The following is a 23,615-nucleotide window of genomic DNA, read 5'->3' as shown; positions in this document are numbered from 1 at the left end:
AGCTTAATCTTCAATTTAGCCCAAAATTTCATCATGGATTTGAATTGGGTTGGACCGGAGCGACTTTAATTACTTGGGCCAATCTAACTTATAATTTTTCCAATAGGCTCGGGCTTTCATTGATGATGTAACAACTCGTGATTTGCCGAAATTTTTCATTCAATACATATATTAGATACTGATAGATTTCTATTGTAGGCTATCGTGATCTATCTATAGTAGATAATAATATTTTCTATATTTATAAATAGTTTACTCAACTTTCTAAATTTGAAAACATCATATATCTTGTGGTTTTTTAAATAAAGTAAAATATTTATTATTTATATTATTTTTATATTAGTTACATTTTGTTATTTACGTTTTTTTTTATTTCATATCAACGTCGAATCCATTGAACAATAACGGAAATTTAATATCATGACAAAAACATTATTTCATTGAAATATGAGGAAGTAAAGCAAAATTTTGAATTAGCAAAAATTAAATAAAAGTAACTCGAAAAGAAAAATTGCAATATATATTGAAAAAGAGAACGTAAAGAAAGTATTTTAACTACAAAAATTTGCATGGCTCTAATAATTTTGAGATACTTTTGATAAACCAGTGGTCTCACTAAATAATTTCTATTGAAATATCTGTTTGGATTGACTTAAGAAAAAGAATATTTTTTCAAAAATTCATTTATATTTAAATATTTTTGATAAAAAAAGATTAAAATACACTTGAAAATCTATTTGGATTTATTATCAAACACTACAATTTTTCTGAAATGACTTGCTTTTTAAAATTAATGGTAACACTCAGTCCTACCACATAAATGAAACTTCCTCGTATCCTAATTACAAACTTCTCCTATTTCTCCACACTTTCTCTCGTGTTACGTCCTGGCGATCCATTGTTCGTCAAAAGAAGAATAGGCTTCCATCAAAGCTAACGGTGGTTTGCCGGTGATCGGCCACCTCCATAAACTAAGTGCAGCAGAGCGAACTCAGAAAACCTTGGCCAAAATAGCTGACGTCTACGAACCGATCTTTACCTTAAGATTAGGCATGAACATAGCCCTAATCGTAAGTAGTTAGGAAATAACAAGAGAGTGTTTTACCACAAACGACAAAATCATTGCTTACCGCCTAAAAGCTTTAGCCACAGAGCTGCTAGGCTACAACTATGCAGTAATGGGGGTTAGACTGTATGGCCCATACTGGTGCCATATCTGTAAAATAGCCACACTCGAACTCCTCACAAACCACCGCCTTGAGCAGTTCCAACACATGAGAATATTCGAGGTTCAAACTTCGAACAAGAAACAATATGAGTTATGTGGGGATAGTAGAAATAATAACAAGATAACAATATAGATGAAGACATGGTTTGAGGAGCTAACAACGAATGCGATAATGAAGATAGTGGTGGGAAAGAGATTTGGCTCGACTTTTGATGGCAGTGATCGGGAACAGTATGGAAAGGTGTTGAGAGATGTTATTTCTATGTTGGGGCATTTGTTCCTTTGAATTCGTTTCCGTTTATAAGTTGGTTCGATTTGAGAGGGTATAAGAAGGCCATGAAGAAGACGGCGAGGGTGTTGGATCGAGTGCTTGATAAATGGATCGAAGAGCATCGAGAAATAAAGAAGAAGAAGAATGACAACGAAAGAAAGGAGGAAGATTTCATAGATGTCGTGCTTTCTACTGTCGAACATCATGAAGAGTTCTCTGGTTTCGATGTTGATACAGTCACTAAAGCTACTTGTTTGGTAACTATATTTCTTATTATTTTCCTCTTGTTACATGAATAAGCTACTTAGGCTACACAACATGATTACTGTTTGGTTTTTAATTTTTGAAAATTGAACTTATAAATACTATTCATATATAATTGCAATTCAAAGAGGAAAAATATAGTTTCTAAAAGTTTTCTTTTGTTTTAAGAACTTGACGACTAAGAAGAAAAATAAAAATTAAGATTAATGAAATTTGGAGAAAAGAAGTACCAATCTTAAAAACGGAAACTCAAATCTAATATTTTTACTGTGTCTATGAATACATTTTTGTAGTTAATGTACATAGGTGGTAACAGGAGTTCATCCAAAAGAAATTATGGTTTTCTCACTATAACAAATTAGGGATATGATAGCTTTAGAGAGCTAGCACAAAAACGGAAACTTAAATATAATATCTTTAGGTTTGGATGAAGAATAAAACGTTGTTGTAGCCACAATCCATAGAAAAACAGATGTGTCATGGCTAATTGCTTCTGTTTGAGAAACGCCTACATCATTAAGCTGTACAAAAAACCTCAGTTGGCTTCAGTCATAATGCCACTGTTATTGTGGCTAACACTAGAGGTTCTATTACTAACAATAATCAAAAGTCTCAGAATACAGGTAATAACAGTTCTAGTGGAAGTGAGCGAGGTGATAGTAATAATAGAGGACGAGGCAGAGGCGAAAGCAACAAACCAACCTGTCAAGTATGTGGTCGACTTGGTCACACTGCATATTATTGCTATGGGTGTTACAATAGAGAGCTAGTACCACCAAACTTCTCTCAAAACAAGGGGGAAACTTCAATCCACAACAGAACAGGGGAGCTTCCAAAAATCAATTCGTCTTAGCAACCTCTCAAAGCTCTCATCCTTTCATGGCAAGCCCGGAGACACTCACTGATTCAAGTTGGTATGCAGATAGTGGAGCCTCGAGTCATGTGATAGCTGACTATAATAATCTTGGAAATGTTAAGGAATATGGAGGTAAGGAATCTTTGTTATTGCTAATGGTGATAGTCTTAACATATTCATGATGCATGTTTATCTGATAATAAATGTCAGTTGAAATTAAAAGATATGTTGTGCGTTCTTAATATTGCCAAAAATCTAGTAAGTGTGTCTAAGCTTACTAAAGATAATAACACATTTATTGAGTTTCATGATGACTTTTGTCTTTTTAAGGACAATGATACAGGGCTAATCATTCTGAAGGGGCATCTTAGAAATGGTCTTTACCAACTAAAAGATGTAGAAGTTTGTTCGAGTGAAGGTTACTTGGAAGGGCTTGGTTAGAAGCAGTAAGTGCACAAAAATATGAATTTGTCTACCTTAGCTTTGTCTAGTCATGTCAGTCGTTTAAGAAAAAGTTGTCTAAAAACATGTGGCACAAATGTCTTGGTCATCCTTCCTTAGAACACTTGAGTTTGTTATAAAGAGATGTAATCTTCCCACTATCATTAATGAAAATGTTCAATTTTGCGATTATTGTTAATATGGCAAATCTCACTCTCTTGCCTTTCCAAACTCTAAGTCTCGAGCTGCTAAGTTATTTGATTTAGTCCACATTGATTTGTGGGGGCCTACACCAATATTGTCTTCTTAAGGTTCTAAATACTATGTTATATTTGTTGATGACTACAGTTGGTACACTTGGATCTACCCATTACGTTTGAAAAGTGACACTCTAGTTGCATATCAACACTTCACTGCTATGATTAAAAGACAGTTTGATAGTATTGTTAAAATGCTTCAATCTGACAATGGGGGTGAGTATGTTAAGGTTCATCAGTTTTGTGGACAACAAGGCACTGTTTCCAGATTCTTTTATCCTTATACATCTGCCTAAAATGGAAGGGCTGAAAAACGGCATGTGGATATTGCAGAAAAAGGTATCACAATGCTTGCTCCAGCATCCATTCATCTTCATCGTTGGTGGGGTAAGCTTTCATGTATGCAACTTATCTCATAAATGGCTTGCCAACCACGGTACATCAAGGTAAGTCTCCCCTTGAGCTCCTACTAAATAAGAGGTTAGAATTTGAATCTCTAAAGGTGTTTGGATGTGCTTGCTTTCTCTGTCTGAAGCCATATAATACTCATAAATTTAACTATCACACAGAAAAATGTGTTTACCTTAGACCTAGTTTACATCATAAAGGGTATAAATATTTGAATTAGTCTGGACGAGCCTTTATTTCTAGACATGTTGTTTTTAATGAACTTGATTTTCCCTTTAAGTCTAGTTTTACAACAGTAAAGCATGTGCATGTATAACAATCAGCTCCTACTTCTTGGCTACCCCTGCTCCCTGTGGTGCAACCTTTAGTGTCCTTTTTGCCCTTCCCCAACTCTGTCCTTCCAGACCCTCATAATGCATTCCTCACCTATTCTCCTCCCATACCAGCCACAAATAATTCCTTTTCCACAAATACTCCAACCTTGTAATTTTTTTCCACCCATAGACACGATCCTCCTTCTCCTTTACCAACTCATATCTCCACCCCTCAGTCCACATTTGGTCTATGAACCACCGAATCTCCTTGTCCAACACCTTCTCCAACGACCATTACATTACTTTCAACATTAGTTGCTCAAATGCCTTCTCTTCCTCTTCCCACACATCTTATAATTACTCGTGGGAAAGCAGGAATTTTCAAACCAAGAATACTACTCACTAAGCTTTCAAGAGATTGGTCAATCACATAACCAACTCGTGTTGTTAATGCACTCAAAACACCACAGTGGAAAATGCAATGGATGTGAATACTTTGCCCTGATGAAGAATGATACCTGACGCCTTGTCCCTTTTTCATCTTCTCTTAATGTTGTCGGCACCAAGTGGGTATTTAAGATTAAAAGGCATCTTTATGGTACTGTCCAACGTTACAAAGCACACCTGGTTGTAAAGGGCTTTCACCAAACCCCAAGAGTTGACTTTTTCGAAACATTCAGCCTTGTGGTTAAGGCATCAACTGTACGGGTTATTATTACTCTTGCGATAGCTCAAGAATGAAAGTTGAGGCAACTCAATTTCAATAATGCATTTCTCAATGGCACACTTCAAGAAGATATTTATATGAGTCAGCCACCAGGTTATGTCGATCCTCATCATCCCAATCATGTATGTAAGCTAGATAAGGCCATCTACGGGCTGAAACAAGCGCCAATGGCATGAAATACCACTCTTAAAGAAGAACTACTATCAGGGGATTTTGCAATGCTAGATCTAACACTTCTCTGTTTGTTCTTTGGAATGGTTCCAATATTGTGCTTCTTCAAGTATATATTGACGATGTTATCTTAACTGGTAATGATGCCTCTACGATGAACAACTTGGTCAAGATGTTGGACAATTGTTTTGCTTTAAAAGATCTTGTCCCTTTCCATTATTTCCTAGGCGTGCAGATTCACTATATGGACAATGGTGTTCTCCTTAGCCAAGAAAAATATGTTGTTGATCTTCTCACCAAGTTTGATCTTCTTGATATGAAGCTTGCTCCCTCACCTAGTGTCATGAATCGGCAACTGTCTATCAATGATGGCACTCCTCTTGCAGATTTGTTTGTGTATAGAAGTACGATTGGTGTCCTTCAATATCTAACGAACACAAGGCCTGACATCACGTATATAGTCAATCATCTTAGTCAGTTCCTCAAATATCCAACTGATACTCACTGACAAGCTGTAAAATGACTCCTTCGATATATCAGTGGCACAAAGCATTACGGTCTACAAATTTAGTCAAGCTCAGATCTTCCAATCTCAACATTGTCTGATGCTGGCTGGGTTGCGAATATTGATGACCGGAAGTCCGTAGCCGCATATTGTTTCTTTCTTGGTAGTAGTCTTGTGTCTTGGTCCTCCAAAAAATAATTTGTCGTCGCCCGATCGAGTACTGAATCTAAATAGGGCCCTCGCCCATGCCTCAACTGAAATAATTTGGCTTCAACAATTGCTTGGAGAGATCAGTCACTAGAAGAAATTCGGGTTTTAATGTCGGTTGGCAACCTACATTAAAGATAGTGTTATTAAAGTCCTTTAATGTCGGTTTTAAACCGACATTAAAGGGCTTCAATAACACCAATAACACAGACTTCAATGTAGGTTGCAACCGACATTGAAGACCTTTAATTGACATTGAAGACCTCTCTGGTTTCCCTCCCTCTCTTGATTTTTCCTCTTTACCTCCAACAATCATTTTAGTTCCTAATTTCTCTCCAATTTTTATTCTCTTTTTCTAAAATTATCCACTAATTTTTCTCATCTATTTTTATTTATCTTCTTTCTCATTTCTTTAGGTTGCTTTCAAATATAAAAACATGAGTATTCATCACTCATGATATTTTATTATATCTGAAAATATTTTCAATAATTCTGTAATTTAAAAAAATTATCCTATTTTTTTCTAAATTTATCATATGTTTTTTCTCAATATTCAAACTTCATATAAACTTTTCTTACATTGTGTTTGTCTTATTCATTAATAAAAGAAGAAAATCTATGGGGTAAGTTTCCTATTGCTATCATTAAATATGTTTTTAAAGTTGTATAAATATCTTGTCCACATTTGTTCTTCAAAGTAATTCGTTATCAAAATTTTCATTTTTGTAAGCATGTTTACTTTATTGATATTGTACTCATATTGTTAGTTTTGCATTAATAATAAGAATAATAATCTTTTATGTGTTACGGAAATTTTATATTCATAATAATTGCATGCATTTGAAATATTTGTGAATGGAATTTGTTGAATAATGTTTTTAAATGTCATTTTCGCGAATTTTTGTTCTTATACTTTATTGATAAGATCCATCATTTTTTTACTTACCTACTTTGATACTATGTGTCTCGTACGTGTTATGTAAAATTTGAAAAGATAACTTAGTTATAAAATTTCGTGATAATTCTTTCTTATCTAATTTTTTTTATAGGATGATTTAATTAGCTACATGATTCTAAACTTTAAATTTAAACCAAATTATTTTTTTATTTTTCTATTTATTTTAGATTCGATGATTTGATTAGTCTATTAATTTCATACTTTAATTTGAATTGAAGTATTTTTTTAAAATTTTGTGATAGTCTTATCTATATTAATTTTTGATTTGGATGGTATGATTATACTTTTATTTTCACGCTTTAATTTAAAATAAAATATTGTTTTGTTCTATTTTCGTATAAAATTTCATACTATTTTCTTTCTTAGCTGAAAAAAAAAAGAAGATGATGCGAGTATTCTCCTCATTTTTATTTTAAACAAAAATATTCTTTTTTATGTAGACTGAAGCTCTAAAAGCTTAATAATCTTGTTTTGTAAGATCTTTTTTTTTTTTTTAATTTTAAAATTTATTTCAAAATTTTATAAATTATTGTGTATCTACAACAAATTTTAAAAATATAAAAAGAGTACAAAAGTATGAAAAAAATAGTAATATATATATATATATATATATATATTTATATATATATATTATTAGCCCCTATACTCTCTCGTGTGCATTTATAAAAATTAAAATATGAAAAAAATTTACAAAAGTAGTCACTCTCTTCTTCATAACTTTACCAACCTCTGAATAACATGAACATCAAGAAATTTCTTGAACTTAAAAAGAAAAGTCTTCTTCTCCTTCCGCTTCAAATATGTAAGAATTGGTAGATGAATGTACGTATATAAAGAAAAAAAGAAAAGAAAAGAAAAAATTATCAACAAAAATTTTCTATCAAGACCTAAATACTAGTTATAATTTTTTGCAATTTCTTTAGAAAAAAAATGATTTCATAGTTTTTCATAACATCTCATTAAAATAGGGTTTAAAACTCCTCCTTTTGCTCCCAAATTTCAACCAATTTTGTTACCGAGACCTAAAACCTAGTTATAATATTATTCAATTTCTTTAGAAAAAAAAATGATTTCTTTATTTTTCATATCATCTCACTAAAATATGGGTTAAAACTCATTTTGCTCTCGAATTTTTGAAAATAATCCATTTTTGACATTTTATATAGCCTCAAACATGTATTAGAGAGTCACATAGGTGGGATGAGCGAAGATTACTATTTGAGCTATATTAATGGTCAAAATATTAGAATTGACTAAAATATATAGTCATTTTTCAAAGTATTAGACTAAAATATACATATGTTTTCAAACTATATGAATCGACATACTTTCTTTTAAATTGTTTTAAAATTAATAACATGTTTGAAAGTAATTTTAGAAAAATGATAACAGAAAAAAATATACAAAGAGGTAGTGATAAGAAAATTTATGTAGTACACTTTGTGTATTAATTATTTTATACAATGTGATAATTAAAAAACGAAAAATGGAGACAAAAAGTTGATGGTAAATGACAAGTGAAAATATAGAAAAGAAAAATTAATTCATATTAAATATCATTATAACTTACCATTTACGACTAGAGTTTAATACGTAAATAAATTAAAATAAACCATCATATTAATTGTGGAGAGATAAACTAAAATAGGGGTAACTAAAAAATTTCAAAATATTTGGATATTTGTGAAAGTATAATTTTAAAACTTTATGTAAAGTTTTTGGTCCAGAATTTGAACTATATGATGAGCCCAACATTCTCTTGTATCTCCTATGTAACCTGACAACGTTATCCTTGCTTGTCTTGAATGCTTTCTAGGAGGCCACAGTCAGAATTTGAGGAAGAAGATGAATAGGGACAAATTCTCAGCTGATTCTCTCTTATTGAAAGAAGAGCATAATAAGCCTAAATTTATACAGATTTTCCAAATTAGGGTTACATGAATAATTGAATAATAAAATGAATATGGAAGAATAAAAAAATAGTTATACTTGACAGATGGCTCAATCATAAAGGGAAGGAATAAAGTATGTTGAAATCAAATCCTAACAAAATTGTTTGAGCATTTATCAATCCATCGTGGCTCTCCTGTGTGATGTGGCGGTCTCCAGCTGATGTGCCTTCTTTGACCCATCCTTGGTGGCAACTTCTCTAACATCTCCCCTCAAACTTCTGAGGAGTTCAACAACTCCAAGTTTGGATCGCAAGCAGAAAAATTGAGAGTTTGTTAAAGGCTTCATGAGACAATCAGCCAACTGGTTAGAGGATGGTATGTACCAAATTTCAAGTTTGCCTTTGAGAACTAAATCTCGCACAAAATGCGCATCTATTTTAATGTGTTTGTTCCTAGCATGAAAGACATGATTATTTGCTAATGCCCTTGCACTAACGTTGTCACACAAGATGATAGGTTTGTGAGGATGGGAAAGCTAAAATTCAATGAGAAGTGGCTGAAGCCAAATGATCTCTGAGGTTGTGTGTGCAAGAGCACGATACTCTGACTCTGTGCTGGACCTTGCTACTGCTATTTGTTTATTTGAAGATCAAGACACAGTAGGCAGCCACTGATTTTCTATCGTCTATATTTGATGCCCATATAACATCTGAGAAGGCTGATAGTTCAAGAGATGGACTCGGTTGAAATAATAATCCATAGTGCTTTGTGCCACTGAAATATCGAAGGACCTGTTTCGTTGTTTGCTAGTGAACATCTGTGGGAGCATTGAGAAACTGACTTAGGTGATTTACAATGTAAGTAATGTCTGGTCGTGTGTGAGTTAAGTATTGAAGGGCCTCGATCGTGCTTCCATACAGGTATGGATCGGTAAGAGGGACTCCATCATTCACTGAAAGGTGTTTGCCCAATGAGCATGGTGAGGCTGCTTGTTTTAGATCAGTAAAATCTATCCTTTGAAGTAGATCATCCACATGCTTAGAATGATTTAATATGAACCCATATTCCAAATAATGGACTTGGATACCCATGAAATAACTGAGTTTTCCTAGATCCTTGAGTGTAAACATTTTGTCCAATGTGGTTACCAACTAAGAGATTAGACAACAATTATTACCAGTGAAAACTACATCATCCACATAAACTAGGAAAAGAATAACCGAGCCATTTATATTGAGTATGAACAGAGATGTATCAACCTTCGAATGTGTGAACCCCCAGCTAGTAAGAGTATTACTGAACATGTCATTCTAGGCCCGAGGGGCCTGCTTCAGTCCATATATAGCTTTAACCAATTTACAGACATAGTCAGGGAAATTAGAGTGAATGTACCCGAGTGGTTGATGCATATAGACATCCTCTATAAGTATTCCATTGAGAAACGCATTGTTCAAGTCGAGCTGACGAAGGATCCATCCTTTTGAAACAACAATGCTCAGTACAAATGTTATATTTGAGGCTTTGACCACTGGGCTGAAGGTTTCAAAGAAGTCAATCCCTTGGAACCTTTGGCAACTAAACGAGCCTTATACCTCTGTATCGAGCCATCTGGATTCTTTTTTAGTCAAAAACTCTATTTGTTACCCAACACATTAAATGATGGTGATGGAGGGACCAGGTGCCAATATTGATTATGTATAAGAGCTTGGTATTCAGTGTCCATTGCAGCTTTCCACTAAGGGTTGGTTCTGTCAAAGACCAATCACATTTTATAGTTTTTAACCAAGTTTTTGGTTTGAAGATACCAGCTTTGCCGCTTGTAATCATGGGATGTGAAGGTTGTAGAGGATGTGGAAGGACAAGTATAGGTGAAGGTGATGGAGTATTAGGGGATGAAGATTCATTAACAGGTTGAGAAGAGGGAGAAGGGAAGGGGGGATTATGAGACTGACTGCTTGGTAGGGTATTTTCTATATGAGGACTTTGTACTGAGTTGGGCATAATGAGGCTCGGTAGGTGGGGCTGAGATGGTGTAGAGTTTGCAACAGCTGAGATAGGTACAGAGAGAGATGATTGACTGTGAGTTTGTTGATGTTGATCTGTGGGTCTGAAGCATTGAATTGGATCCAAATAGTTAGGCTGGCTTGAAAGATTATGCAACAATGGGGTGAGGTTGAGTGAAAGGATATTTGGACCATTGGACATTCTCGATTTGAAGGTAGATAAGTTCGAGTCCTGAAAGCCAAAAACGAATGAAAAATCAAATTCATTAAAAACAACACTTCTAAAAATATAGATTTTACCATTCTTGTTTATGTATTGATGCCCCTTGTGAACAATGCTTGGCCCTAAGTATACACACTTGTCAGAGTAGAATTGAAACTTGTTGGTTTGATATGGTCTAGGCATGGAAAACAGGCACAATCGAAGAACTTTAACTTTGTAACATCCAAGAGTTTCCCATACATCAGCTGAAGAGGAGACTGATTCTTTAGAACTGGAGAAGGAAGACCATTTATTAGGAAGCTGGCATTATGGAAGACATCCTACCAAAACTTTAGAGGCATTGATGCCTGTGCTAACAGCGTGAGTTTTATGTCCACGAAGTGTCTATGTTTTCTCTCAGCTCGTCCATTTTGTGCAGATGTACAAAGACAAGAAAAACGTGATGCAATGCCCAAGGAGCTACATAGCTGATGTAACTTAATATTTTCTCCTCCATTATCTGATTGTAGTACTTTGATCCCTGTGTTAAATTGCGTGTTAATTACTTGAAGAATGTGTTTAAAGGTCTGTATTGTATCATACTTTTGTTTGAGTGGATATAACTAGAGATATTTGTTGTAATCATCAATAAACCAAATGTAATATCTATATCCTTCAGTAGAATTTGTCAACCCCGTACTCTATTTTTCCTACAAAAAATGAGTAACAAGAAGTAAAATTATGAAAGGAGGTAAAGAAAGTAGGAAGATGGAGGAAGAAAATTCTAAGTGTTAGAAATACTTAGATGTGTGAGTTTTAGATAATATAACAAGTGGAAATTAGGCTAAGTGTTGAAGGCAGGGATAAACTATGCGTTGGTACCAAGGGTGAAAGCATGAGTGAAAGCTATGATGTGATGGTAAGTAGCCGAAAGCATGCGGCCGAAGGAAATGCGTTGGTAGTTGTGGTGATGCGAGGGTATGCGGTGCAAGGGCATGCGGTGAGGCGAGGGCATGCGATGACGCGGTGCGAGGCATGCGTCGATGGTGGTATGCGGCGAGGGAGGCATGCGACATTGAATGTGGCATTTCTATGCGATGATATGCCGCGATGGATGCGGTGGACACGATGGATGTGACAGTGCTACACTATGCGTTGGTGATGTGCTATGCATTGATGACTAGTATTCTAGATGGGGGCTCACTAAGTTGTAATATTCATGTATGAACAATGCTGCGAAACCCTGTAATGTAAATATGTACAGTTCTGAGTTAATATGTTCGTATATTGATGATATGTACGTATTCAGGGTTTGAGCAAACTTTAACAGGTTAGATAGGCAATAAGTGCCAACAAAAAGGGTTGGTAACTGTTACAGTCACTATTCCATCCAGGTTAAGAGGGTAATCTGGAGCGGGGTGTGACAAGTTGGTATCAGAGCAAAAGATTTTGGGAATAAAGGGTAAAAGTTTATATAAATAAGTGTGAGTTCTGAGTCCTTAGCATGTGTACTACCTAAGTAAAAGGAAGATGTCAAGTAAAAGTGGCAAGCAGAGCAGGTAGACAAACAACGGGAACCCTGACCCTACCTTTAGAAGCTCTGAGATTTGAAAGAGCGGAGATTCTAGTAAGTGAGAGATAAAGTTTTCGTGGCTCATTAAGAAAGACTTCGACAAGGGAAGTCGGGAGTCACGCAGGTAAACATAGACTTTTCACTAGAGATAGAATGTTTAACAAATTTGCTCAGAGGTTGGTGGCAAACGTGAAATCTATTATAGTGAATTTAGAGAAAAGATGAGCAAGAGTGAGCTCGAAATGTACCAGTGATACGTTGAGTATTAAAATAAGGAACAATATGGCCAGCATAAGGTAAAAAGGAAAAGGTCCAGATCTGCTGATGTTCTGAGTAAAAGCTCGAAGTTTGAATTGTGGCTGAGCTAAAGACTTGTATAGTTATGAAAACCTTATGTATGTAGTATGGTAAGCCATAGTCGGGAAATGTTATAATAGAATGAATGTCTTCTCCCAAGTATGGATAGACAGGACATCTTAAGAAGAGTGCCCGCAGTTAGGAAGTCTAGCTAACACAAATAATGATTTCGCAGCTAGCAAGTAATTCAAAGGTATGATAACTGAAAAAGAATGTACCAGTGATATTACTAGGAAAGGGAAAAGACCACCCTAGTAATAAGTAAATGCTATGACTCAGTGAAGAATGGAAGAGTCATCAAATGCAGTAAGAAATACAGTGCATTACTATGTATGACCAAGTTATTCATACATACTAGTATTAATTAGTATGAACAAAGATAATGTTAGAGTAGCATAGCGAAAGCGTAGTAAAAAGAAAAAGAAGAAGAAGGTTGTAAAGTTTTACAACCAAAGGATGTTGTAAACCCTAGTTAAAAGTAAATTCAAACAAGTTTCAAAAGTGTTAGAAATACTTAGATGTGTGAGATTTAGATAATATAACAAGTGGAAATTAGGCTAAGTGTTGAAGGCAAGGATAAGCTATGCGTTGGTACCAAGGGTGAATGCATGAGTGAAAGCTATGATGCGATGGTAAACAGCTGAAGGCATACGGCCGAAGGAAATGCGTTGGTAGTTTGTGGTGATGCGTGGGCATGAGGTGCAAGGGCATGCGGTGAGGCGAGGGCATGCGATGACGTGGTGCGAGGCATGCATCTATGTTGGTATGCGGCATTGGACGCGACAGTGCTATGCGATGATATGTCGTGATGGATGCGATGGATGTGATGGACGCGGCAATGCTACACTAAGCGTTGGTAAGGTACTATGCGTTGGTGATGTGCTATGCGTTGGTGATGGCACTATGCGGTAATGCTATACGTTGGTGCTATGCAGCAGTGGTACTAGACGATGAGTTAGACGATCGAGTATGTGATGCATGCTAAAACTATGCTATGAAACGAGGAAGGCTTAACGCATGGTTAATATGATAAGACAACTATACGTGGGCTGGGACATGCGTTGGCTTAGAAGTATGCGACCAAAGGAGGGACGCAAAAGCCTCTAAGTGAGCTATGCGATGCGTTGAAAAGGAGGTATGTGGCTATGCGATTGCAAGCGTTGGCTTGGGAGCTGACCCTTGCGTTGATAGCCAAGAGGGAAAGATCATCTTGGAGATTGATCAGCTAAGCCAGCTATCATACTCAGGTTTGACATTATCCTCTATGGATGAGGTGGCAACCTGATATTAAAAGAAGAGCATGCAGTTGTTAGTTTAAAAAGAGAGAAGCTTGACTTCAAGCAGAGGTTTAGAGAAATTCGCTCGAGCAAATGAAGTAATTCCAGAGCCATTCAAACCCTGAGTGTGTCTAGTTGCTGAGGTTGATATGCTGGAGGGAGATTCTAGCGTAATTGAGCTGGAGTATGAAGAATCCGGCTAGAGGTCGAATTCTCGAGTAAATTAAGCCAGTCTTGATAATTTGAGGATTTCGGCATAACCATGAGCAATTCTGAGCTGAAATTTTTAAGCTAAGCTTGCTAAGACAATTTAGAGAATGTTTGTAGAAGGAAATTTATAGAGAAAAGGCCTGAAAATTTTGTTATTAAAGTTGAAGTTAAATCTTGAATCTTGAGCAAGTAGGCAGCTGCTTGGGTTGAACAAGCAAGCAGCTTTAAGGGCTTGACAATGATGTCCAGCCCATGCGTTGGAGGTTGAATTAGCGCAAGGATGCACTGAAAAGCATGAGAATATGCAATGCATATTGAAGCCGTAAGCGCAAGGTTGCGTTGGATGATGGATGCAACCGGATGAACGCATGGGGCATGCGTTGATGTGCCACAAGATGGGCGCATAAGTTGGACGATGGGCGCAATCGGGCGAACGCATGGGGCATGCGTTGATGTGCCACAAGACGGGTGCATAAGCTAGACAATGGGCGCAACCGGGCGAACGCATGAGGCATGCGTTAATGTGCCACAAGACGGGCGCATAAGCTGGACGATGGGTGCAACTGGGCGAACGCATGAGGCATGCGTTGATATGCCACAAGACGGACGCATGAGCTAAACGTTGGGCGCAAAGATTGCTATGCGATAGGCCATGCGATGGGCAATAGGCATGAGCTGAAGGCTTGGACGCATAGAAGGCTTGAACGCCTAACACAAGGCATGGATGCATGGTAATGAATTTGCTGCCTAGTCAAGTTAAGGCCTAAGAATTTGGCTAAGTGTTGAATGCACAGTAAGCATATACATGAAGAGGATTGCCAAAGACTGTGTGTGACTCTAAATTCTTTAAATGTTTTAAGTAAATTTCTAATGCTTATGAATGTTTAGCAATGTATGTTTATTAAAAGCTATTTATGACAACTATTCTCAAATAGTTATCAAACAACACATTACACATTAATGTTATACTCATGTTATGCTTTTCAATGACCATGAGGATGAGTTAGTATAGAATGTTTTTGGGCAACTAAGTCATTAAGAGATAAGAATATGGAAGTTGAGTATGAGTAGCTCAGTACTGAAGTACACGGAGAAGGTACTGAATCTTTGTCTTAGAATGTGAATAGCTCGATATTGAAGTACACGGAGAAGGTATCTGAGCAGTAGTACCTAAGGTATGACAATACTTAAACAAGAATCACATGAATGTAAGAAATGTTATTATTGGTAGTGTCAAGATCATTCCACATTAGCTATGGATTGACGTTGAGAAATTGAGTAAATGTTCTCTTTCAACTAAGGATACAAGTTATGATTGTAGGAAGTGAACAAAAAGGGTTCCTTCCCAGTTAAGTAGTAATGTGGTAAAGAATGATAAGGAGTGAGCGAAAGGGCCACTCTAGACAAATAGACTAAGGCATAGTCTAGCAAAGTAAGAAAAGTGCAATGAGATGTTGATGATGATATGAATAATAGTTGTCGAGTTTATGTTTTCAGTGAAAGCTTTCAATTTTAATATGAAATTTATGTATGATCGATATGCTTTAAATGTTAGTCACTCACTGGGCTTCTAGCTCATGTTTTCAAATGTTCTCCTTTCAAGTAGCGGCCAGTTCCCAAAAGAGTTCGCTGCTGCTGCTCTGCTACTCAAAGAAACGGGTTGAAGGAAGCGTAATTGAAGACCTGTATTAGTTAGTACACATGTGTCCGTCTAGTGACTAGTATTCTAGATGGGGGCTCACTAAGTTGTAATATTCATGTATGAACAATGCTGCGAAACCTTGTAATGTAAATGTTTTAAGTTCTGAGTTAATATGTTTGTATATTGATGATATGAACATATTCAGGGTTTGAGAAAAATTTAATAGGTTAGATAGGCAGTAAGTGCTAGCAAAAAGGGTTGGTAACTACTAAAGTCACCATTCCATCCAAGCTAAGAGGGTAATCTAGAGCGAGGTATGACAGAATTTACCTCATACATCCGAATGTATTAAATAAAATTTATGCTTGGCATGAGACATAGAGTTAGGGAAAGGTAGGGAATGTGCTTTTCCAAGACAGCAGGGTTCACAAAATTTAACATCATTATTTAACTTAGTAAGCAGATTACAGATTTTGAAGAAAGATTCCAAAACTCTAGACGAAGGGTGACCCAATCTCCTATGCCACAATCCTTTAAATTATACCAAATTTACTCCAATATTCGACAGAGTAAAGGCAGTAGATTCATTATTTTTGTCCATCGCACTAGGAGAACAGACATCTTTTCTAATATTCACATCAACCGAGATCACATCTGCTTCATCCAACTGATATAGGCCATCCTTAAAAATTTCTTTCACTAGTGTTTGCCCTGAACATTTGTCCTTAACAACATAAGAATCATTATAAAACTCAACAGAGATATCATTATCTTGTACTAGTTTTGACACACTGACAAGATTGCAATATTGGGAACACACAAAACATTTTTTGGATTCAGATTACAGTTAGGGGCATATGAACAGCCATTGCCAACAAAGGATATGTTTAACTGTTGTCTATTACTACCATGATGAGATCATTACCTGTATACTAAGAAAGAATTGGCTATGTTGGTAGGATCAACAATGACATGATTTACTACTCCACTGTCTATACCAACTGAAATCTCCTACAGATTTGTTTTGAAGAAATGGATTAAGGTTTTGAGGGGTTACAAATGCAGACGTATTGGACCCTGAGTTTCCTTGGTTGTGATTGTTTCCTTTGCCATTATTTTGATTTGGAACGAATTCTCTGTTGTACCTCTGATAAAAAACATCTGCAGCGTGTCCATAACTGGAGCAAACTTGGCAGGTAGGCCTATTCCCCCTACCTCGACCTCTTCCTCTGTTCACACCTCCATTGAAGTTGCCATTGCCCCTAGACTCATTGAACTATTGTCGATTTCCTCCCTGAGTGTTTCCTTGTCCAGATGAATTAGGTGCAGTTGTGTTCTGATGGAATGCTACATTTGTTGAGGCATTGTGTGAAAATGCTGCAATTGCTTTTGAGGTATTTTGATGTTCCAAACATTTTTCGAAGGAGAGTAACGCAGATTGCATGTCGAGCCACGATATTTCTGGTTTGCTTTAGACGACTACTACAATTGGGTTGTATTCCTCATTCAATCCAAGGAGGACTTGAGATACGAGATTGCGAATAGAGACCGGACTACCCGCTTAGCCTAAATTATCAGAATGGAGCTTCATAAGTTTCAAGTATTCAGACATTGATGTGTTACCTTTACGGGTTTGTTGAAAGACTTGATGCAAATAGTCTTCTTCTGCTCTTGACTAAACTGTAAATAAAGAGTGAATAGCATCCCACAGACTCTTAGTATTTTCATGTCCCATCAGTTGCACAGCAACATCGGGAGTCATTGAGTTGTATAGTCATCCCAACAAGAGCTGGTCAGCAGTAACCCACACTTCATATAGTGGGTTGAGAGTCCTTTCAATGATTATGCTCAATGCTCCTCCTGGTGCTTGAGAGTCAAAATCACCAGGTTCAGTACTGGATACTACAGAGACAGTGAACATTGGAGGACAAACCTTAGTTCCAGACAGATGCCCTTTGAGTTTGTATCCTCTTAAGATTGGAAAAGCTAATGTCTTCCATAACATGAAATTGCATCTGTCCAATTTGGTGGTGGTTATCTGGTTGAGCAGTTGATTCAGTGGAGGCATGCTGAACTTTGTCGATTCAGCGGCAGGGAATCCTGTAGCGGTAGCATTTGCCATATCGAGCTTTGATACCAAGTTAGAATTTGAGGAAGAAAATGAATAGGGACAAAGTCTTAGTTGATTTTCTCTTATTTAAAGAAGATCATAATAAGCCCAAACTTATACAGATTTTCCAAATTAGGGCTACATGAATAATTGAATAATAAAATGAATATGGAAGAATAAAAAAAAATAGTTATACTTGAGATATGGCCCAATCCTAAATGGAAGGAATAAAGTTTATTGAAATCAAGTCCAAACAGAATTGTCTAAGCATTTATTAATCCATCGTGGCTCTCCTGTATGATGTGGTGGTCTCCAACTAATGTGTCTTCTTTGACCCATCCTTGGTGGCAACATCTCTAATACTCACCAAATTTAGAATTGTTTCAAGCTAAACAAGCTTAACTATAATGTTCATATGATTGGACAATCAGAAAGAAAGGTGCAACTTGTTGGTTAGGTAGTAATTTTCTATTCCTTTAAATCTTTTTTAATCATACTTTCACGTCTTCAAGACTCCCCTCATTTGGAAGAAATCTCCGTTCATTCATGTCCTTCTCCTAAATTTGGGGCACTACATAATCTATTTTGCTAATTATTTTAAAATCTATTTTGATTTTATCTCAATCTTATTTCTCACTGAAAATAGAGGTGTTTGAAAATGATGACTAAGTGATTTTAAAAGATCTCAAATCAATTCGAAAAAGGGTGTGCTTGAGAGTGATAATTGGAATAGTGATTTTAGAAAAAGAGATTTATATACATTGATTTTTAAACCATCAAATTTATGTTTGGTTCTAAACTTAATTTTCAAATACATAAAAGTGATATTGAATCATTATGTTTGGTTCTAAAAAGTGATTTTAGAATTACCAAAATACTAAGGGTATTTTATATTTCGACGTTTGTTTTAAAATCTAAGAATTATTCTCATGGGGCCTCACTTTTATCTTTCGAGTTTAATTTTTTTGAATCAATTTAGTCTTTAAAATTTAAAATGTTAGATTTGTAGGTATGAATTTGGAGTTTTGTTGTCTTTTAGTTTCTAAATTTCAAAATTTACACTCACCCTATGATTTTTACTAAATTATTGGATAATTATTTTAAATATAAAATTATTAAAATTATTTACCAATACATCAAAATATCACTGTTTATTAATAATAGATTGCGATAGACTATTTTAAATATCTACTACCTATACTGATAGATGCCCATAGACCACGGTAGTTTTCAAACACAAAATAGATACAAACTTTCTTCGAGATAACGTTTTTACCATTGCTGGACCAGGTTTTCGAGATGAATTATTGCATTTTGTCCAATTAAAAGGGCCATAGAAAAGAAAAAAAAATCCGTTTAATATGCATTAAAAACTCCATTTAATTTTAATTTTATTTTGGAGACCATAATAAAGCCATGTGGCCTATTATATAAACAAACCCTTTGCAATGCTTAATTCTCCAAACACTGAAAATTAAAATTATTTAGAGAAGAAGAAATGGAAGAGCCTCACGTCCTCACCGTAATAATCTTCGCCGGCCTTTTGTTCTTTTTCTATGTTATTTTCACTATGTGCCGGAGATACGTCGTCCCTCATCGGAAGAGACTCCCACCGGAAGCCGGTGGCGCTTGGCCGGTGATCGGCCACCTCCATCTACTAAATGCAAGTGAGCCAATCCACATAACGTTGGCTAAAATGGCGGATGCATATGGACCAATATTCACGTTTAGGTTCGGTATGAAAAAAACATTGATTGTGAGCAATTGGGAAATAGCAAAAGAGTTATTCACTACCAACGATAGAATATTTGCATCTCGTCCAAAGCTACTTGCATCAAAGCTTCTTGCCTATGACTATGCCATGATAGGGTTTAGCCTATACAATCCACATTGGCGCTATGTCCGCAAAATAGCGACGCTTGGACTCCTCACCAACCACCGCGTCGAGCAACTCGAACACATTAGAGCAGTAGAGATTCAAACATGGATGAAGGAACTCCATGAGCTATATTGGCTCAAAAACAATAAGAAAAGTGAGAAAGTTGTGGTGGATATGAAGAAGTGGTTTCAAGACATAACCCTCAACACCATATTCAAGATGGTGATCGGAAAGCGATTTACAACGGCCTTCGATGACGACGAAGCCAGCAAAAAATGTCGAAAAGCATTGAGAGATTTTTCTGAATTATTCGGAAAATTCATTCCTTCTGATTGGTTTCCGTTTGTGAGTTGGTTGGATTTTGGAGGACATGGGGAAGAAATGATGAAAACTGCACAAATATTAGATGAAACGTTTCACAATTTCCTCCAACAACATCGAAAAAAGAGAGATTATAGTAAAGGGAATATGGATCAAGAACAAGACTTCATGGATTTAATGATTTCTACCGTTGAAGATGATGAGGGAGAACCTTTAAGCTACGATGTTGATACAATCATCAAAGCAATATGCGTGGTAAAGTATATATTTGAATACTCTTATCTTAATTAGAAATCTCCGTAGATAGAAAAAAATAATAAATTATTTATAATAATAGAAAAAAAAAATATTGATAGACACTGATATTAATAGATTTCTATTAACCTTTATTAATGATAAACTTGTATGAGTTTCTATAACTAATAGTATCGATGATAGACTTCTATCAGCCTCTATCAATTATAATTTCTATAAATTTCTATCACTGATAGATATTGATAGACTTCTATTAATGATAGACTTGTATCAGTTTCTATCATTATCATAATATATTATATTATATATGGAGGATCTTAAATTTTCTTCGATATTTCCATAGGTTTATAAATTTGACATTAATGAAAGAGATGAATAAATATCTCCTAAAAAAAATCAAAACTTCATTATTTTCTTTTTACCAATATTTTAAAAAATCAAGTAAAATTTTGAAATCTAAGAAGTAGTTTTTAAATTTTTTTGTTTTTGTTATTAAATTTTAGCTAAAAATTAACTTTAATAAATATGTAAATTATTGTAAGAAATTAAGAAGATAAATAGACTTAATTTAAAAAATCAAAAATAGAAAAAACGAAATCAATACCAAACAAACTTTAAATATGAATTATTTTGTTTTGACGGTCAGTTTTAACATCAGTTTAGAAATTTATTTCAACGACTTTTTTCGTAAAATATTTTTTCTTAAACTTTTTACCTATAATTTTGAAGAACTTAATGTGGAATTTTATATTGAACCCGCTATCAACTTATGTGAGAGAACAAAAAAAAAATTGTCTATATCAACTTACCAAGTTGGAACTAAATAATTTATGTAAGGCCTGAAAATTAAATTTTACGTGAGGTTTAGAATTATGATTCAATTCGAAAATCATTGAAATTAGAAAGGAAGAAAAATAATCAAATTTAATTCTACGCTGGTTGTCTCAATTTTAACCATTAACTTTCAATTTTCTCTCAATTCGTTTTTTGCCAATTTGCATGGTATAAACTTTTTTATAAACTCATTAATTTACACGAAAATAAGACAATTAATTGTCAAAATTCGAAAATTTCAAGAAATAAAAAAAGTCAGATTAATTTCATTTGTCTAAAAAAAAATTAAAAGTTTAGGGTTAAAAAAATATATTTGGAGTGAGAACTATTTGAGGGTCAAAATTTTAATACGGTTTAATGTATAGGATTATGATTACAATATTTATCTAAATTTACATTGCAATTCGATGAAATTGAAAATTTAGGGTTAAATTTGATTTAACTAGATAAATTGGAAGTGATAATTATTTTTTATTACATTAGAGAAGTCTAGGAAAGCTTTGATGAAGAAAATGAAAAAAATTTAAAAGGTCTATATATTAGAAGTTGGTAGGAAAATTTCGTGAATAAAATAGAAGGAATTTGAACCGTGTAGGCCCATTTGATGATTATTAATTTTTTTTTAAATTACACTAATAAACATTACTTTCACTTAATAATTTCTTTGTTAATTTATTATTTACTTTTTAGAAGTATTCTAAAACCGAACTAGACTTCTAAATAAAAAGAAATTAAAAAAAAAAAAAAGGTCGGGAGGGTTTCCTCGTTAAAATAGAATTTTGACTTGAAATTTTTGGGTTTTTTTTTTTTTTTTTTAATTGCGGCTGTTGAAGAGTAAAGTTTTATCATAAACAAAGAAACCTGCATAATAAGAAGGGACTAGGGACCGAGAACTTGGGTAAAATTAATCCTAAATTTATGGGATGTCTCATATATTCGATATGAATAGATAACTTTTAGTTCGAATTAATGCAGAATGTGATACTAGGTGGATTTGACACTACGTCGATTGTAATGACATGGGCCCTTTCTTTACTTCTCAACAATAAAGAAACATTGAGGAAGGTTCAAGTTGAATTGGACGAACAAATTGGGAGAGAAAGACAAGTGAAAGAGTCAGATATAAAAAACCTTTCTTATCTTCAAGCTATCGTGAAGGAAACTCTACGATTACATCCAGCTGCGCCACTCTTACTTCCTCATGAGTCTTTAGAAGATTGCACAACTGCTGGCTACCACATCCCAAAAGGGACACGCCTCATTGTTAATGTTCAAAAGCTCCAAAAAGATCCATGTTTTTGGGAGGATCCTTGTGAATTTCGACCAGAAAGATTTTTAACAAGTCATAAGAATATTGACGTTAGAGGACACAACGCCCAATTGATACCATTTGGAAATGGTCGAAGGAAGTGTCCCGCTATCTCATTAGCCCTTCAAATAATATATCTTACACTAGCAAACTTTCTACATGGGTTTAAAACTGATAGGCTTTCAGAAGAACTATTTGATATGGAAGAGAGTGGTGGATTGACCAGTGCTAGAAAAACTCCGCTAGAAGTTGTTTTAACTCCCCGGCTGGCTACCTCAATTTATTAGTAGATCAGTAAGATTGATGCAATTAATATCTTAGATAGACAAGTCTATTAAGGAAATTGACGTTATATTATAATCTTTATAAAATATATATTATCGAAGTCACAACTAATATATAAATTATATCAGTTGTGAGACAGAACTCTTTATTTATCCCGATATCGAAGTCCATGAAACAAAAAATTTGTAAGATGCATAATTATTACTCATCTGATCATTGTAATGGAACGTTATGTATAATAATATTAATAACGGCTATTGTTGTAGTTATTTTCTCCGAAATTTGTGTTACTCTAATTTTATACGCAAATGAATTAATAATAAAAATAAAAAAGGAAAATTGTTATAAATAGAAAAAATATAAAAAAAATTACACAGTATAGCACAAACTTCACCGCTAGACACATTTACATTTTTTAAAAATTTTCAAATTTTCAATTTTTACATTTGAAATTCTCGTGCGACAATTTCTTCTTCTTCATCGTCTTCGACTTGGTGATTTCTTCTTCTTCATTTCTTCTTCATCGCACATGATTTCTTCTTCTTCATCGTGCAACAAATGATCATGCAACTGCAAAACCTTTCCAATCTCCGACAACCACTTCTTCCTTTCTTCTTCTTCATCGTGCAGCTGAAAATTGCATCCAAATCACCTCTAATCTCCTGGCAATATTCTTCTTCAAGTTCTTCTTCATCGGCAATGGTGATTCGGAGATATGTCATCTTCGGCTTCCTCCTTATCTTCACTGCTTTTTTGTTCTTCAATAATCACTATTTTGTTGTTCCTCAATCGATCACTGTTTTGAAGAGGCTGATCATGTAGGTACCAATATTCTTCTTCAGCTCAAATTCAACTGATT

At 34.9% G+C, this 23,615-nt stretch overlaps 1 protein-coding gene and 1 long non-coding RNA gene across 3 annotated transcripts; both read left to right on the top strand.

The window, feature by feature from the left end:
* The first annotated feature begins 851 nt into the window (after nt 1–851).
* On the top strand, nt 852–18,576 carry LOC150033986 (uncharacterized). Of its 2 annotated transcripts, none has more exons than XR_016531989.1 (6): nt 852–1,756; nt 2,380–2,751; nt 2,950–3,065; nt 3,409–3,533; nt 3,651–3,763; nt 15,728–18,576. It is a non-coding gene; the product is annotated as an uncharacterized LOC150033986 (long non-coding RNA). The 2 variants fall into 2 exon arrangements; XR_016531988.1 differs by having other exon boundaries at nt 8,424–18,576.
* Nucleotides 18,577–19,249: 673 nt separating this feature from the next.
* On the top strand, nt 19,250–22,836 carry LOC120086943 (strychnine-10-hydroxylase-like). The gene is made up of 2 exons (XM_039043752.2): nt 19,250–20,328; nt 22,138–22,836. Exons 1-2 carry the CDS (start codon nt 19,372–19,374, stop codon nt 22,756–22,758), a joined length of 1,578 nt encoding a protein of 525 aa, XP_038899680.2. The 5' UTR covers nt 19,250–19,371; the 3' UTR covers nt 22,759–22,836.
* Nucleotides 22,837–23,615: the final 779 nt, after the last annotated feature.

Source organism: Benincasa hispida, chromosome 9 (genome assembly GCF_027475165.1).
Source record: "Benincasa hispida cultivar pf3 chromosome 9, pf3_genome.v1.1, whole genome shotgun sequence".
Taxonomy (NCBI): Eukaryota; Viridiplantae; Streptophyta; class Magnoliopsida; order Cucurbitales; family Cucurbitaceae; genus Benincasa; species Benincasa hispida.
Note: the sequence above shows the minus strand (reverse complement) of the source record. Positions and strands in the feature narration are given on the sequence as shown.